General features: G+C 43.4%; 2 protein-coding genes across 10 annotated transcripts; one reads left to right on the forward strand and one right to left on the reverse strand.

Moving 5' to 3' along the window:
• Positions 1 to 491: 491 nt before the first annotated feature.
• Positions 492 to 5735, reverse strand: flot1a (flotillin 1a). Its single transcript, XM_029513682.1, has 13 exons — positions 5642 to 5735; positions 5097 to 5160; positions 4874 to 4949; positions 4476 to 4566; positions 4034 to 4177; positions 3768 to 3887; positions 3557 to 3652; positions 3243 to 3395; positions 2936 to 3117; positions 2319 to 2364; positions 2033 to 2170; positions 1683 to 1847; positions 492 to 1471 (listed from the first exon to the last, which is right to left on the reverse strand). Exons 2-13 carry the CDS (start codon positions 5137 to 5139, stop codon positions 1451 to 1453), a joined length of 1275 nt encoding a protein of 424 aa, XP_029369542.1. The 5' UTR covers positions 5140 to 5160; positions 5642 to 5735; the 3' UTR covers positions 492 to 1450.
• LOC115050693 (tubulin beta chain-like) lies at positions 3580 to 14512 on the forward strand. 9 transcript variants are annotated; one of them, XM_029513677.1, is made up of 6 exons: positions 3589 to 6793; positions 10494 to 10602; positions 11718 to 11828; positions 11923 to 12167; positions 12411 to 12514; positions 12989 to 13269. In XM_029513677.1, exons 1-6 carry the CDS (start codon positions 6737 to 6739, stop codon positions 13221 to 13223), a joined length of 861 nt encoding a protein of 286 aa, XP_029369537.1. In that variant the 5' UTR covers positions 3589 to 6736; the 3' UTR covers positions 13224 to 13269. The 9 variants fall into 9 exon arrangements, with proteins under 9 accessions (XP_029369540.1, XP_029369541.1, XP_029369537.1 ...); XM_029513678.1 differs by having other exon boundaries at positions 3591 to 6793; positions 12411 to 12482; positions 12984 to 13269; XM_029513674.1 differs by adding an exon at positions 13376 to 14512 and having other exon boundaries at positions 3843 to 6793; positions 12411 to 13205.
• Positions 14513 to 15458: the final 946 nt, after the last annotated feature.

A 15458-nucleotide genomic window follows, 5' to 3' on the forward strand; every position in this document is an offset into this window, starting at 1 on the left:
AACCAGATGATCCAGACTCCTTCTTCAGCCTACATCTGTACATTTAATGCCCTGACTGGTGATCTGCCGCTGACGAGGAACAGCGAGAGGAGACTTTACTCCTTTCACGTTGTCCTGTAAACTGTAAGTTTACATTTGCATTATGTGCTGCTGTCTGTACAGACAAACAGCAAGGTCATCAGTAAACTGAGCTGAATTTCCCGGGCTGTTTAAAGTGCTCTGACAAAAGCTATAAAAATATTAATCCTGTTATAAAATTGGGTGGTAAAGGAGATAAAATTGTGGAATATACTGCATTTGAAATGCATTAGAGTAAATGAACATGCACCAAATTTGGTAATATTTTATATAAAGTCTGGTATAGATTCCTCGTGCATGTATTTGCCTGATACTATAATGTTTAGGTATACCTCAAGCAAAGGGTCCTAAAGGAACTTTGTTTTACTTTTTAACTAACTAAAAAAAAAAAAAAGTTAACACTTGTTCAGCAGGACAAGACTCAGTAAAAATTGTGGATGGAGAATGCTCATATATAAAATAAGAAACAATGAGAGTTTTCAAAAATACATAATAACTTCACTGAGACTTTTAGGTGGTATCCTAATTTCAAGTACCTGTAAGACTCAGTGATCGAGAAAATGATTATCCTCAAGAAGGTAAACATGAATTCTGTCAGAAATACATGATGATAAGAGTGACTACAGGGTGTAGTCCAGTGTTACATGATGTAATTGTTAGTAGCTTTAGTAGATTAAGGTTTGTATTAGACTTTTAATGCACTTAAGGTTTGGCAGCAATGCAGCGCATACAGGCAGTTAAAGAGGAGACACTGGAGAGATGGAGTTAGTTAGTGTGACACAAACATGCAAACTGTGGAGAGAAGAAGGTGGTAAAGGACAGATAAGGATATCTGGTGAAATGTGAAAAACTACAGTTTACACAGAGGCTACAGTTACTTTGCTGCTTTTTTAAATAAAATTTTAAATCATAATATTGTTGTGTGTTACGTTCAAGGTTTTCTTTTGATGATACCTTTTTACAAGCAAAGCTGTTGCTAAACCGCCATTAAAAGTTCTACATGTCTCGTACTGACTTTGATGTGCAAAGCAAAAAGAGATATTTTTTGTTCTTTTTGCAATTGACAAGAAATACCGCACATATTTGATATTATGAGACCTCAGCTCAAAGCCAGTAAGAGCCATGATAATTTCAGGACTGTTCATAAAGGATGTAATTCAGTATCAGGGGACATGATGACTATAAAAACAAATACTGTGAAACAACAGCTGTAACTGCAGCCAGAGGAGCACAACACTTCAGCTGAGACAGAGCTGGTGAAAAAGGGGCACAGAGAAAAATGAAAGTGCTTTCACAACAGGAAGATGTCGACAGACGCAGATATTGATGATGTCATTTCAGGCTGCTCGGTCACCAGTGAGGTCGATTCTCCTCAGCCTGACTGAAAGGTCACCTGCAGACCGGAGGGATCAGGGCGGACAGTCGGCATCTTTTTTATGTATTTACACCAAAATTCATTGCGTCAAGTTCTGAAAGAGCCTAATTTCTGAATCAAACCAAAGCTAAAAGGGGAAAACACAACCAATGAAAGCTGTGTGGCTCTTTGTAAGGATGCATTAGTGTGAGGGACAGAGGGAGACAGAGAGACGGGGAGGGACAGTCACCTGGGAGATGTTGACTCCAGTCAGCTTCTCTACTGCTTCAGGCAGACGGGTCATGATGTCCAGGACTTCTCCTGACAGTTTGGCAGCTCCCACCTCTCCGCCTCCGCTCGACACCATGGTGATTTTTTTGGCTTGGCACAGAGGCTTGCTGATCTCTTCTGCCATCTGGTGGAAGAAAAGGTTCAAAACTGAGATCAGACCGGTGTAAAATCTTACCGGCAGACAAAGACAGCTTAGAGAAAACAGAGTGGGCGCTGAGCACCTGCTCATGCTGCTGCTCATGCTCAAACTCCAAGTTAACTATCACAATATCAGCCTACTGTTTTCACAAAAAGCCTGTTGTCGCTCACCAGAGGCAGTTTCTCCAGCAGCATGTCCACCATGGCTCCGTCCTTATATTCCTGGAAGGCCTCCGCCTTCTTCACCATCTGCTCGGCCTCAGCGCGACCCCTGGCCTCCACTGCATACGCCTCAGCCTCTCCTTTAATCTGAGGGAGACCAAAGGACCAGCCTCCTTTACCAGAAGGGCCAACATCCATCTGAGATACTTTGTGAATTTTGTGCAGCCACATCTAAGGCGCCATGTGTACAGCGTCAATATAAAATACACAAACGAAGCTGGTATCAGTGACTCACCCTGATGGCCTCAGCTTTGGCTTCTGCCTCCATGATCAACTTCAGACTAGACAAAGAGAAAGAAATGCTCAGTTAGAGAGAGAAACCCACTGACAAACTGACAGATCAGTGTCAAACATCTGACCAGGCTTCATCTGGCCTTGTCAGGTCAAACAGAGACCAAATGCGATCACATTAATACGAGAATGAGAAGATTGAATAGCAGCATCATTAACAATCCATGAGGAGGATTTCTTTTGCATTTCTCATGTAAAACATAAAGAGTATAAAGAGTCTAATGTCCTGCCTGCCTTACTTTGTTTAACTATGGTACCTGATCTATTTTGTTCTGTCAGTAAAAATCCTTCATACTCACTTCCTTCATCCTTCATCGCTTGATATACATGTTAAAAAAAAAAAAAAAAAAGCATAAAATTGATCTTGACTTCAAGTAATTTCTGCAGCCCTTGTCGGCTGAGCTCAGCAGCAGAACTGCAGGGATTCAGCATCCTGCCTTTGGGCACATGAACAGAGAAAATACACAACAAACACACTGACTTCAAACTGAAGCGCGTCCGCCCACTCTGCAGCATCATCCTGCCGTCTGGGATGAGGAAGAGAATGAACCTTCAACTTACCGCTGAGCCTCAGCCAGTTTCTCCAGGCGGTACCGCTCGGCATCTGCAGGTTTCTTCACTTTGGCCTCCAGCTCCTTCTCCCTGCGGGTGATCTCCTGCTCCTGCAGCATGATCTGCTGCGTCCGCTCCACCACCTGGACCTGCATCCGCTCCTCCTCGATACGCTGCTTCGTCTTCGCTACCTGACAACGGAAGAACCAGATCAGATAAATCAAATGAAGAAGATAATCAGACGATAAGAAACCCTGTGATTACTCTAGAAGTACTTAGTTCTCACACGATGCAGCAGTTATTTCGTCTTGTGTACCTGCAGCTTGTAGGCCATATCAGACTCAGCCTTCTTCGTGTTGACCTCCATGTCATAAGCAGCTTTCTTCAGCTCATAGTCCCTCTGGGACTTTGCCATCTCGATCTCATTCTTATACTGAGCGGAGATTTTCTCCTGCATTGCATGAGCTTCCTGCAGAGAACCAGAGACAGAAAATAACAAATGTAAGGACAAGAGTCTTGATAAACAGCACATGTGACCAATTATCAGTCCACACATAACCATCTTCAGGACAGCCTCTGTCACATTCTCAAAGCTATGAACACAATTGTAAGAAATCCTGCACATCTCACCCTGATTACAGCATCTCTCTTGTTCTGGGCCTCACCGATGCGAGCGTCTTTCTGTACCTGCGCCGTGCGAGCCTTTCCCAGTGAATGCAGGTAATCCTGTTGACCAGCCGGAAAACAAAAGATCATTCAGGTCCATATTCTGCAGATCAAACTGGCTTACATAGGAAGGTCGCTGGATGTGATGTGGTGTTTGTAGCTGATAGAGGAGTACCTGATCGTCGTGAACGTCCTTGAGCGTGTAGCTGACCACACTGATGCCCATGTTGACCAGGTCAGAGGAAGCCACCTTAAAAACCTGCTCTGAGAACTTCTTCCGGTCTTTATAGATCTCCTGAAAGAGGACGATATTAACTGTGACATGGGAGTTGAGGGCTTCATTTCAAAACAACAGTAAAAATAATCCCAACGTGTTGGAAAATGTTGTAAATAATCTTAATTTTACTTTCAACTATATTTCTCAGATGTTCCCTGCATCACCTCAACGGTCAAATGGGCGATGATGGCCCGCTGATGCCCCTCCAGCGTCTCCAAGGCGATCTGAGCAATCTGTGGCTCGGACTTCCCCATGAACATCTGGCAGGCTGCAGCCAGCATCTGTTTATTCTGACCCTGGATCTTCATCTGCAGGGAGCAGCAGCTCGTTTATGATTGAAACACTGACATGATCACTGGGTTTATTAAAATGTCTACAATGAAAAGTCAAGAACCACAGCAGTTGGTTTTGCATGTAAATTCATGACTGTGATGTTAAAACTATATCACGTGAGAATTGTTGTTGAATTGGGCTGCGTTTGGATGGTGATAGGCGATTTCTCCAATAAAACACAGAAACCTCCCGGCTACATCTGCATTAGTCTAAAGCTGTTCCTCTGAACAAAACCTCCTGCTTCACCGGTGGTGCGGCCTCCTGCACACTCACCTGGGCTATGCCTGTGACAGAGATGGGCACTCCGTGGCGAGTGTAGACTTTGTCGCTCTTCACATTCAGAGTCAGAGTGTTCAGGGAAATCCTGCAGACAAGCAAGTAAAGATCAATACAGGGAGATATATTATTGATGGAGCATATGCTGCTCTAATAGGATCAAGGCCAGATACAACACACAAACAAAAACAAATAATAATAATAATAATAATAATAATAATAATAATAATAATATCTTCATTTGGTGCACTCATCGCTCAAACACTATAAATCCATAGATAATTTCTGAGTAATATTAAAAATAGCACCAAGAAATATTCTATTTCTTTTTAGATAAAGCTGCTCTTTCTGAGTTTCTATGTATTTGTATGAAACCCCAGCATGAGGAAGTCTACCTCTGTATCTTCTGAATGCAGGGGAAGACAAACACTCGGCCTCCAGCGATCATCAGCGGAGGAGAGCGGCAGAAACCTGAGAGAGATCAGACACCAGGCATCAGATGAGTGGGAATGATTTACTCATTTTTTAATGAATCAATTTATTTTCTTGGTTAAATGGATGGAAACGATTCTACTGTCAATGCCACACTGTTATATGTAGATATATCTCTGCTGTTACCTGACACCACCATCGCCTCGTTGGGTCCACAGGTGTAGAACATGCTTGCTGCTTCTTCTTCTCTCTGACAATAAAGGACAATAAATCAACACCATTTTAGTTGCACTTGGTAAACAGCCTTTTCATTCAGGACTTGATGACATTAACCTGGCAGTGCTGGGCATCACCTCTACTGTGACATTTAAAACATAAAAAAAATAAAATAAAAATAAAAGTAAAAAATCTGATGGCCTTTTGCAAGTCATCCAAAACAGGGGAGCATTTCTGCAGCCTGGCTCCCTTCATGCAGAGGGAGGGGCGGGGCAGACCAGCAGGCTAAATCTAATTAAGTGATGCGCAGTAAACTGTGAAATACACACACAAAACACATAGAAATAACAAAAAACCCAAAACACACACTCCTCAGGAGAGAATGATGCCTTTAAATGTGTGTAAAATTCGTCGGTGCTGGCGCCGAGCTGACATTAATCAATATAACATTTTAAATATTTGTGTTGAAAAGGCAGAATGGACGGAGATGTTGTTAAATAAAGACACACACTTACCTGTGACTTTCTGACGAGGTTTTGTAGAGAAGTGTCACCGTTTGTGGGTTAAAACGGTGAAATGTTGATTTCTTGTGCCGGTGATGGTCGTTCCCGTCACCCTGCAGCTGATGGACCGTAAACACATCACGGGCTGCAGCTCGGCTCTCCCCCCATCACGCCGGGAACGGGCGCCTCCTGGCGGCTTGGAGGGGGAGCAGGCCCCGGTGAGGCCCCCATCGGGTGGGTCGTGGACAGAAACACCGTTTTCAGTCCCACAGCTGCTGCCACCTCAAACAACACTGCCACACTACACATATGGCACCATTTATTCCCCCTCATTCACTATTTAACTGCATATTTATGTCTTATTCTTTCCTTGATGGGTGAATGATGTGTGTTTGTATGTGAGCAACAGACTGTTGAATTTCCCTCGGGATAAATAAAGTATCTATCTAAATGATTCAAACAGTAGAGAGATAAACTAGGATGATCTCATTTTAGGATGACAAAGCTATCTAAAGTTTAGAATGACAACAATGGCAGTTATTATTGGCCCTGTCTGTACCAGCTTCAACAGTAAACGTTAATAAAGTCAAAAAAGATTACTCTGCATAAGTCTTACTGTGACTTTTTTATATTTTTGTACTAAATCGCTACAAATGTTATCCAAGATTAAAGTAAAAAGTAAAAAATGTCGATGATAATAATCATGTATAATTAAGATCCATACTGTTTTCTGTTTATTTATTTATTGCTGTTTTCTGCAGTTTTTTATTCTTCATTTCATTCAACGGAGCTCCAGGCTCCAACGGGGCAGTGATGACGTCACACGGCACTCCTTCCTTACTTCCGGTCCCTGCCTTCGAGACAAGTAAACCCCCTTTAGAAAAAAAAACCCTTCTCTTCCAACCAATCACCGTCCGGCTCACAGCCACAGCAGCCAATCAGTGACGCGCTGACGTCACCCCGTAGAAGGACGCAGCCCCCGCCTCCCCGGAGCCGGCGGGCCGCCCCGGCAGTCCGTCAGTCCGTCCGTCGGTCCGTCAGTACCGGTCAGACAGTCCGCTCCGTCCGCCCTCCAGCTCCGCTTCCACCCAGAAACCAGCAGCCGTCATGCGGGAGATCGTGCACATCCAGGCCGGACAGTGCGGCAACCAGATCGGCGCAAAGGTAAGAAGACGCTGCAGCGACTGAAAATGAAATAAAAGGACGTTATCAGATGTGTCAGTGGGGAAACTTTTAGAGGCCTTTCTTTTGTTCTGTGTTCTGACAGTTTCCAGAAAATTATCACATAAATTCATCTCCACCGGTAAATATTTCATCCGAACAGTTTTGTGTTTTCATTTAAAGTGAAGTGGAGCAGAAACTCTAACTTCCTTTGTTTGCTCTCCATCCTTCCATGTCAAACACCGTTTAACCATTTAATCTGTTGAGCTTCAAGGAAACTGGACACTAAAATGCCTCGTTTCCTTTTCTTTGGTTAAACGTGGACAAAAGATTCCAGGAGGAGCTCACAGTGTTTTTCTGAGTCTGTCTTTACAGGATTCATTTGTTTTCGCTCTCAGATGTGTTTCGTGTCGCTGCACAGATTTATGTGTGAAAACTAAAGAAAACCTTAAACTGTGATTTCATCCTGCTGTAGCAGTGGATGAAGACGTACAAGGTGACACAATAAATCATAGTTATCGATGTGATCGATCGTGGAAGTACCACAAAATTCACTGAGATCTACACAAATACACCGCAACAGGCTTTCAGAATAGGAAAGTTTAAATTCTATCCAAAAGTGAGCAACACAAAAGATTAAATGAGCACTCGAAGGTTGATAATAGTGTAGTTTGTGCTTCTCACCACATCCCCACATGTGAACGCAGAAAAAAAATTCACATTTAGAAGTGATGACAACACTCGACTCATTGATCCGTGATTAATGAATCTGGCCAGACTTCAGCAGAGTCGCAGGGCCAGCTGCTGCCTCGGCTGCCTGGTGAGCTGGACTCTTTGTCACTGTTTAAAGAGCAAAAGAAGAAAAAAAAAAGGAGGAGACGGTGGAAAGAAAGGAGAAATTTGCTGAGGCAGAGGAGGGGGCTGACGGGATGGGGGGTGATAACAAGTGGCCCAGTGTCTGCACTGAAAGCACAGATGAGGTCATTTAAATAGCTGCTTTTCCACTCAGTGGGTCACATGCACACGTCCCCGGCCCCCCTCCCTGAAAGCACCAGCAGCCCTGGAAGCTTGGCGTACACACGACTGGTAAATATCTGTAAAATAAGTGTTTGTGTTCATCAGATTGTCGTCAGTCCGTCAAACAGAGCTGCAGCTAATAATGAAAATAACAAGGAATAAATTGGTTGTTCAATGAAAAACAAATGAGTCTGCAGCTAATGTGATGCTTAAATAACACCAGTTACAGGATCATCTAACAAGAAATGGCTGGATGTTCACTTTTAAGACATCACAAAATTTTTCAGCTCTCTCTAGATTTTGATTTAAAAATTAGACATATTCACATTTTTGTGGGGTTTCTGAAGCGCAAGTTGATGCCTGACTTTTTTTTTTTTTTTTTTTTTTTTTTTTGCCCAAAAATGTCTGTGAAAATACAGACCAGATGTAGATTAGATGACAACATTGAATACGTTACATGTACAAAATAATCACTTCAGTTTTGAAGTTGGGGTGCAACAACAGGCGTGACAACAACATATGGGGTGATGAGTGTATTTACAGAAGACTAAGCCAGACTGAGGTCATCCTCGATTCAGTATGGATTAACAGTCTGAATTCACATCCCCAGACCAGCTCCAGCAGAACCCGGTCCGTCTGCTCTGCAGCTCAGGACCAGCGACGTTTCAGCATTAATCAACTTACTTTTTGTTAATTTGGCTTCAGAGATTCACATTTGGTTTATTTTGGCTCATCGTTTATTTAATAAATGATTTTATTTCTCTTCACTCTCCTGTAAATGTTTTTATTTTTATATTTTCAAAGCAGCCTGACTTCAATCAGGCTCTAACTGGTTTCCATGGTGATGATGATGGGGGGTGAATTCAGGGAGAGCCAAAGATGGTGAGGTGACAGTGGTGAAGATTAAAAAATGAGATTTTCTCGCCCCCTCACACACAAACTGAGCCGCGCAGTCGTGCCAACTTCCCTCTGCTTATCCCTCCCTCTTCCTGTGAAACACACACACACACACACACTCTGATGCCGTCTCCAGCTCAGATTAGGGCCAGCTGACTGAGCTGGTGTGACAGCCTGAGCTTGTGTCTTAACTGAGTTTGGCATTAATGTCCCAGCGTGAAGAAACAAGGGCGACTGAATCCTCTGAAAGCGCTCTGACTGACCCTCAGAGGGAACACTGAGGCTTCAGCCGCTGTGCAAAAAATGTACTCCCTTAAAAAAAGATATAGAAAGGCTTAAAGTATTTAACTTACAAAGGTTTTCTCTGTGTATGATATTTTCTAACAAGTTGAACATAATATTCTGTTGGTTGTTTGGAGAGAAATGATCCAAGGAAACTGATGATGGGCAAGTTATTTTAGTAAAAACTTAAATTAACAAAAAAATAAATAAAATGACATTTTTAAATTGGCCCCTGGAGCACAGCCGCACGGGTTCATCTGGTTTGTTTTCATCAGCTCAACTATGGGAAAGGTGCTGAATTTCATTTTTAAGTGTTATTAAAAAGTCTTTTATTTAATGTGAACACAGCACAAACCATTAAATCGTAACTGTATTTCAGAACAGCCACAGTCTCTGTTTGTGTACGTGGGAATCCAGGTGGAGATGAAAAACACCGTCCCTCCCTCAGCAGCTAAAATAACAAAGATAAGCTCTTCTGACTTTGTAATTTCAGCCAACAGTTTGACCAACAATTTTCTGCCTCAGTTTTTCCAGCATAAATACGACTGAGTATCTTTAAATCCAGGATTTGTTGCCAATCAGTTGGAAATTGGGAGATTGTTATGATAATTTTCCAGCATTTTTACACCCAATGATGAATTAAAGTAATCAGCAGCCGTAAAGAGCCACGATGAGCCACTTTCCCTTTTTGTTTTCTCATGCTGGACTCAAACCTTCTTCCCCAGAGCAGAAACCAAACGTCTCCATGAGACTTTCATATGATCAGCGCTGTGTCATTTTTACTGCACGTCTCTTGTTCATTTGTAAAATTAGCTGAAGACTTCTATCCAATGCTGCAGCGGTCCCTCCAGCTGTGGTGTGGATCCAAGTCTTCTCTAATTTCTTTGCCTCCTGAGTTGCTTGTTGAGTTTCAGCACACATGCACCACATGATGCAAAGCGCATGAAGCCGTGAAATGCAACTTGTACCAAGATAACACAACTCTTTATTGCTGCTAATCAGCATTCTGATTGGAGGAAAACTGATTGTGGCTGTTTGCTGAGGAAACCTTTCACCACAGGCACAGAAGGAAAACACAAGTGTTACTGATTGTGGTGTTTTTAGACGATCTTGTGACTACAGAAGGTAATCAGATCTTGGTGTGTCTCTGAGGACAGAGGAGGGATTGTAAAGCACACAGCTTGAAGTCAGAGTCTCATCAAGCAGAAAAAGATGCATCTTTTCCCCCAGAGCTGAATCCTTGACACCACCGACTGAACAGCATCTCATCGTTTAAAGTTTCAGGCCCGTCCATCGACTGTTTCCAACCGTCATCACTTGGACGTTCATGTGAAAATAGCTCTAATGTAAACTGCAGAATGTCCAGGTGTAACATCTGTAACGTTTGTGTTTGGTACAAAACTCAAAAAGCATGTTGGTATAACCATTGAAATGCAAAGATAGTCATTCCAACTGAAATCTCCTTCATTAACGTGCTGGCCTGTGTCGTGTGTTTGTGTGTGTTTAGTTTTGGGAGGTGATCAGCGATGAGCACGGCATCGACCCAACAGGAACCTACCATGGAGACAGCGACTTACAGCTGGACCGGATCAGTGTGTATTACAACGAAGCCACTGGTAAGTCCTGATGGAATCAAAAATGATGTATTTACGTTGTGTTACTGCACTCCTGTGTGATGTGACGTTCGCTGACGTTCCCATTTTAAATCATCTTAGTACAAAATATGTTTCTGTAAATGTGTAAAGTGAGTTGTACTCTTATTTGTTCATTGTCACCGGCATGAAAATCAAGATAAAGTAAAATATTTCTTATTGGTTCCACAACAAATAAAGTGGACAATTTAAGAGGATGGAAATCGAAAATACTTAAAAGAACTGATATAATAATGATATAAAATTATTATCATTTTGCAACAATACAGCTTCAGTCTGAGCTGATGTTCATTAGCATGCACTGACCTCTATGAGATGAATAAAGAGCCAATGAAAGTGCAGGTGTTGAAGATACTGATGAATTAATGCTGTCACAGTGCTGCTTTTTGACCTGTGACCTTTCCAGTGGCTGAATATCAGCCAATATAACAGTCCAAAATCAGTCCAAATCATCTGCAGCTGAAACTCTAAAGAAAACCAAACGTCTGAAACATGACAGGGAGGAGTCGGCTTACATTCAGTGAGTTAAGTGTAATCAATGTTTTTCAGAAAAAAAAAGCCAGATTTTTTTTTTCAGTTCAGCCACTAAAGTTCATCTTCTGTCAGATAATCAGTGTGTTCTTGTCACATGTAGACTTTTAAAACGAGACTCCACCTAGTGGGCTTTTGAGGTCTCACAGCAGCACAGCTCCCAGAGCTGTGATAATCTGAGAATCACATTCAGGCAGCGACACTTTAATGAGAGCCAAGTTTAGTTTTCTATCTGAAAACTCTTCTGAATTTTAATTAAGAGACCAGATCAGTCTGTCCGTCTAAAAGACATTTGTGCCTGCATGAAATAAATAACTGTCTGTTACACAGCAGTGGAAGCTCCAGACAGAGTCCTATTAAAATCCACAGATATGAGACATGAGCTCATCAGATATTCACAATGTTCCTGTCTGATCGATGAGATGAAGTTTGTTCCGATGTGGGCGGACGACACAGCCTGCAGCTCCTGTGTGTCAATGAAATCTCTTTTCCTGGTTTCTCAGTTATATGCAGTGTTGTGAGGATGTTGTGTGTCTGTGTGTGTGCAGGTGGGAAATATGTGCCCAGAGCCATCCTCGTTGATCTGGAGCCGGGCACCATGGACTCGGTCCGCTCTGGACCCTTTGGGCAGATCTTCAGACCTGACAACTTCGTCTTTGGTAAAAACTGTCTTTTCCAGCTCGGAGGTCATAAAGTCGCACATCTTTCTGTACAATGTGCAACAACTGCCTGATGTGACGTTATTTTTCTCAGGTCAAAGTGGAGCAGGAAACAACTGGGCCAAAGGTCACTACACAGAGGGGGCCGAGCTGGTGGATTCGGTCCTGGACGTGGTGAGGAAAGAGGCCGAGAGCTGCGAGTGTCTGCAGGGCTTCCAGCTCACACACTCCCTGGGAGGCGGCACCGGCTCCGGGATGGGCACCCTGCTCATCAGCAAGATCCGGGAGGAGTACCCCGACCGCATCATGAACACCTTCAGCGTGGTGCCCTCCCCGAAGGTAACACAGAGAGACACGCTGTCCAACAGGAAACAGTGAGGGTTAGGGTTACCAAGTCTTCTTTAACACAATGTGATTTTTTTTAAATTCGTGGTCATTTAGAGGAAAATGGAGATGCCTCAGACTGCGTTCTGACAGATTGGATCTCAGTGGGTCTCAGGACGATGAACAGGAGCGCTGAGCTCTGAATAATGTCCTGAATGTGAAGCGTCTGTTTGATGACGTCCGTCTCTGTGTCCTCAGGTTTCAGACACGGTGGTGGAGCCGTATAACGCCACGCTGTCGGTTCACCAGCTGGTGGAAAACACCGATGAGACCTACTGCATTGACAATGAAGCCCTTTATGACATTTGCTTCCGCACTCTCAAACTCACCACGCCCACCTACGGCGACCTCAACCACCTGGTTTCAGCCACCATGAGCGGCGTGACCACCTGCCTGCGTTTCCCCGGCCAGCTGAACGCCGACCTGAGGAAGCTGGCCGTCAACATGGTGCCCTTCCCTCGTCTCCACTTCTTTATGCCCGGCTTTGCCCCCCTGACCAGCAGGGGAAGCCAGCAGTACCGTGCCCTCACGGTGCCCGAGCTTACCCAACAGGTGTTCGATGCCAAAAACATGATGGCGGCTTGTGACCCTCGCCACGGACGCTACCTGACGGTCGCCGCCGTGTTCCGTGGCCGCATGTCCATGAAGGAGGTGGACGAGCAGATGCTGAATGTCCAGAACAAGAACAGCAGCTACTTCGTGGAGTGGATCCCCAACAATGTGAAGACGGCCGTCTGCGACATCCCGCCGCGTGGCCTCAAAATGGCCGTCACCTTCATCGGCAACAGCACGGCCATCCAGGAGCTTTTCAAACGCATCTCTGAGCAGTTCACCGCCATGTTCCGCCGCAAAGCCTTCCTCCATTGGTACACCGGCGAGGGCATGGATGAGATGGAGTTCACCGAGGCCGAGAGCAACATGAACGACCTGGTGTCCGAGTACCAGCAGTACCAGGACGCCACGGCCGAAGAGGAGGGAGAGTTTGAGGAGGAGGTGGAAGAGGATGCTTAAAAAAAAAAAAAGTTGAAAAACAAAGAAACATGAGCTGAAGACGAAAGAAGAAGAAGAAGCTCAAAACCAAAATGAAAAAAATTCTGAAAAAAAGAGGAAAAAAAAAATGAAATGAAGAAATGTAGCAGAAGAGATGGAGGCTGGATGGAGAGAAGGGAAAAGAGGAACAGAACCGATGAAGGACGAAGGCAGGTGGAGAAAACGATGTGACCAAATTAACGTGCCATGGTTTACAGTTTATCGTGACGCCATGTTGGCTGGTTTCACCGAGGCCGGCCTCCCAGAATCCCTCTGCACCAAGACCTCGACTCGGTGCAAATGCACAAGAAGCACTTGTCCCGCATCCCGTCACATTTATCTCAACGAAGTAAACATGGTGTCTCCCAGAAATTATTTCAAAATGTTCGAATTACTGATATTGCGCTCACTTTCATTCGCACTCAATGCAAAGAAGCAGTTGAAGTGGAAGTGTCGTTTTAATGTGAAAGTCCGCCGCAGGAACAGGAAGTGATGCCACTATCAGTGTTGAACGCTTTTATCAGTGTTAATTTCTTTTGTCTCTTTTAATGTAATTTGAAGATCCGCTCTGAGAAAAATTGATTGTCAGTGTTTGTTCTCCTTCCTCTCTAACTGATCAGAACACACGGTACAAGACTGAATATGAATTATAAGACTGAAGAGGTTTTTCTAATTACAGTCATCAACCAAATCAAAACAAGGGTCTGTTTCATTAAACCAGAGCAGCAGGATTTCCTCAGACGCCAGCCAACGTCATGAGGACCGTCCTGATCTGGTTTTAATCCCTCAGTCTTTGGCAGCCTGATATCTGAAGCCGACAAAGGCCTGCGCTGTATCATCACATTTACAGAGACAAGTTTTTAAAATCTGCTTTTTAAATTCACGACTCAACTGTGAAGTGTAAAATCATGGAGAGAAGTTGAAAATTGTATTTTTATAATCATTTTTCTGCTTAAATCTCAGCGTCAATGCCCAAAATATGCCCGTTTCAACTGCTGCCAATGTATATTCTTTGATGCAACACATTTCAGATCCAAAAAAAGCCTGTGTGCTTTTACTTACATGGTTAAACAGTGAATGTTTCCACTCTGAGCCACTGCAGTTTGCTTTCAACTCACACAGAAGACGTTTGTGTCGGGTTTCTGAACTTTGACCGCGCTGTCTTCACTGCGTGTCTGTGTTTGTCTCTGTGTGCTTTATTGTTTTTTAGTACCTTTTTTAATTCCTGTCCCACTGACTGAAACTATCTGGAGAAATAAAAAGGCATTGAAGAAAAACCTAAACTTGTCAGTTGTTATTGATGATTAGTTTTTAGATTGTTTTTATATAAACAAATCAGTGATAACTGAAGTGTGAAGACAAAAATACAAAGATTATTACATCTAAAGAAAATTGGGCTTCAAGCAGGAATAATTTTTAATAAAAACTAATTTGTTATGAGTCTGTGAAATATTATTTCCAAATTATCATCTGACCAAAACTGAAGTATATTTGATTTATAATGACTGAAGGTAGAAAAACAAAGAAATGAGCGACCATGTGAGATAAAGCTGCAGTATCATTCTGCTCTAAATGATTTTAAGTCATTTGCACCATTAAAACATCAACTACAAGGATCCTCCAAACTCACTGAGTTTCATTCTGTCTTAAACATAATGAACATTAACATCATTATGGTGGAATACAGTGTCATCATCATCGTGTTAGTTTGTGTCAGAAACACAAACCTGCAGCTGGAGCAAGCTGGAAAGCAGATTCTGGAACTGGTCACAACACAACACAAAGCCAGTTCATTTCCAATCTGTTGTCCAAACGGGGCGTTGCCAAGAGCTCATCATTATTTATAATAACAGATTTTTTTATTTTGTTTTTTATGTTGATTATATTAATGAGTTATATTTGCAGGAATGCAGAATGAACTAAGATCATAAATAATAATGAGTGAGATAATAAGCTGGTGTGTGGGTGTGTGTGTGTGTGGTTCCGGAAGTCCTGGGGGGGGGGGATCTCCTGTTCTGGTGGCCGGTGGCTCCGAGCCAGAGCTGCCGGTCTTTGCCGAAGACTCTCCGAGCTCCTCCGATCTCAGATGGTCCACAGAGCCGACACCGACCGAAACTCCCGAGCTGCCCCCGGTCAGGACGAGATAAATGACAGAGGAGACAGAGGAGGCACCTTCCGGGGAACATCTCTGCTGAAGGTAAAACCTGCATGTGTCCT

The sequence above is a fragment of the Echeneis naucrates genome, chromosome 11, assembly GCF_900963305.1.
Source record: "Echeneis naucrates chromosome 11, fEcheNa1.1, whole genome shotgun sequence".
NCBI classification, from domain to species: Eukaryota; Metazoa; Chordata; class Actinopteri; order Carangiformes; family Echeneidae; genus Echeneis; species Echeneis naucrates.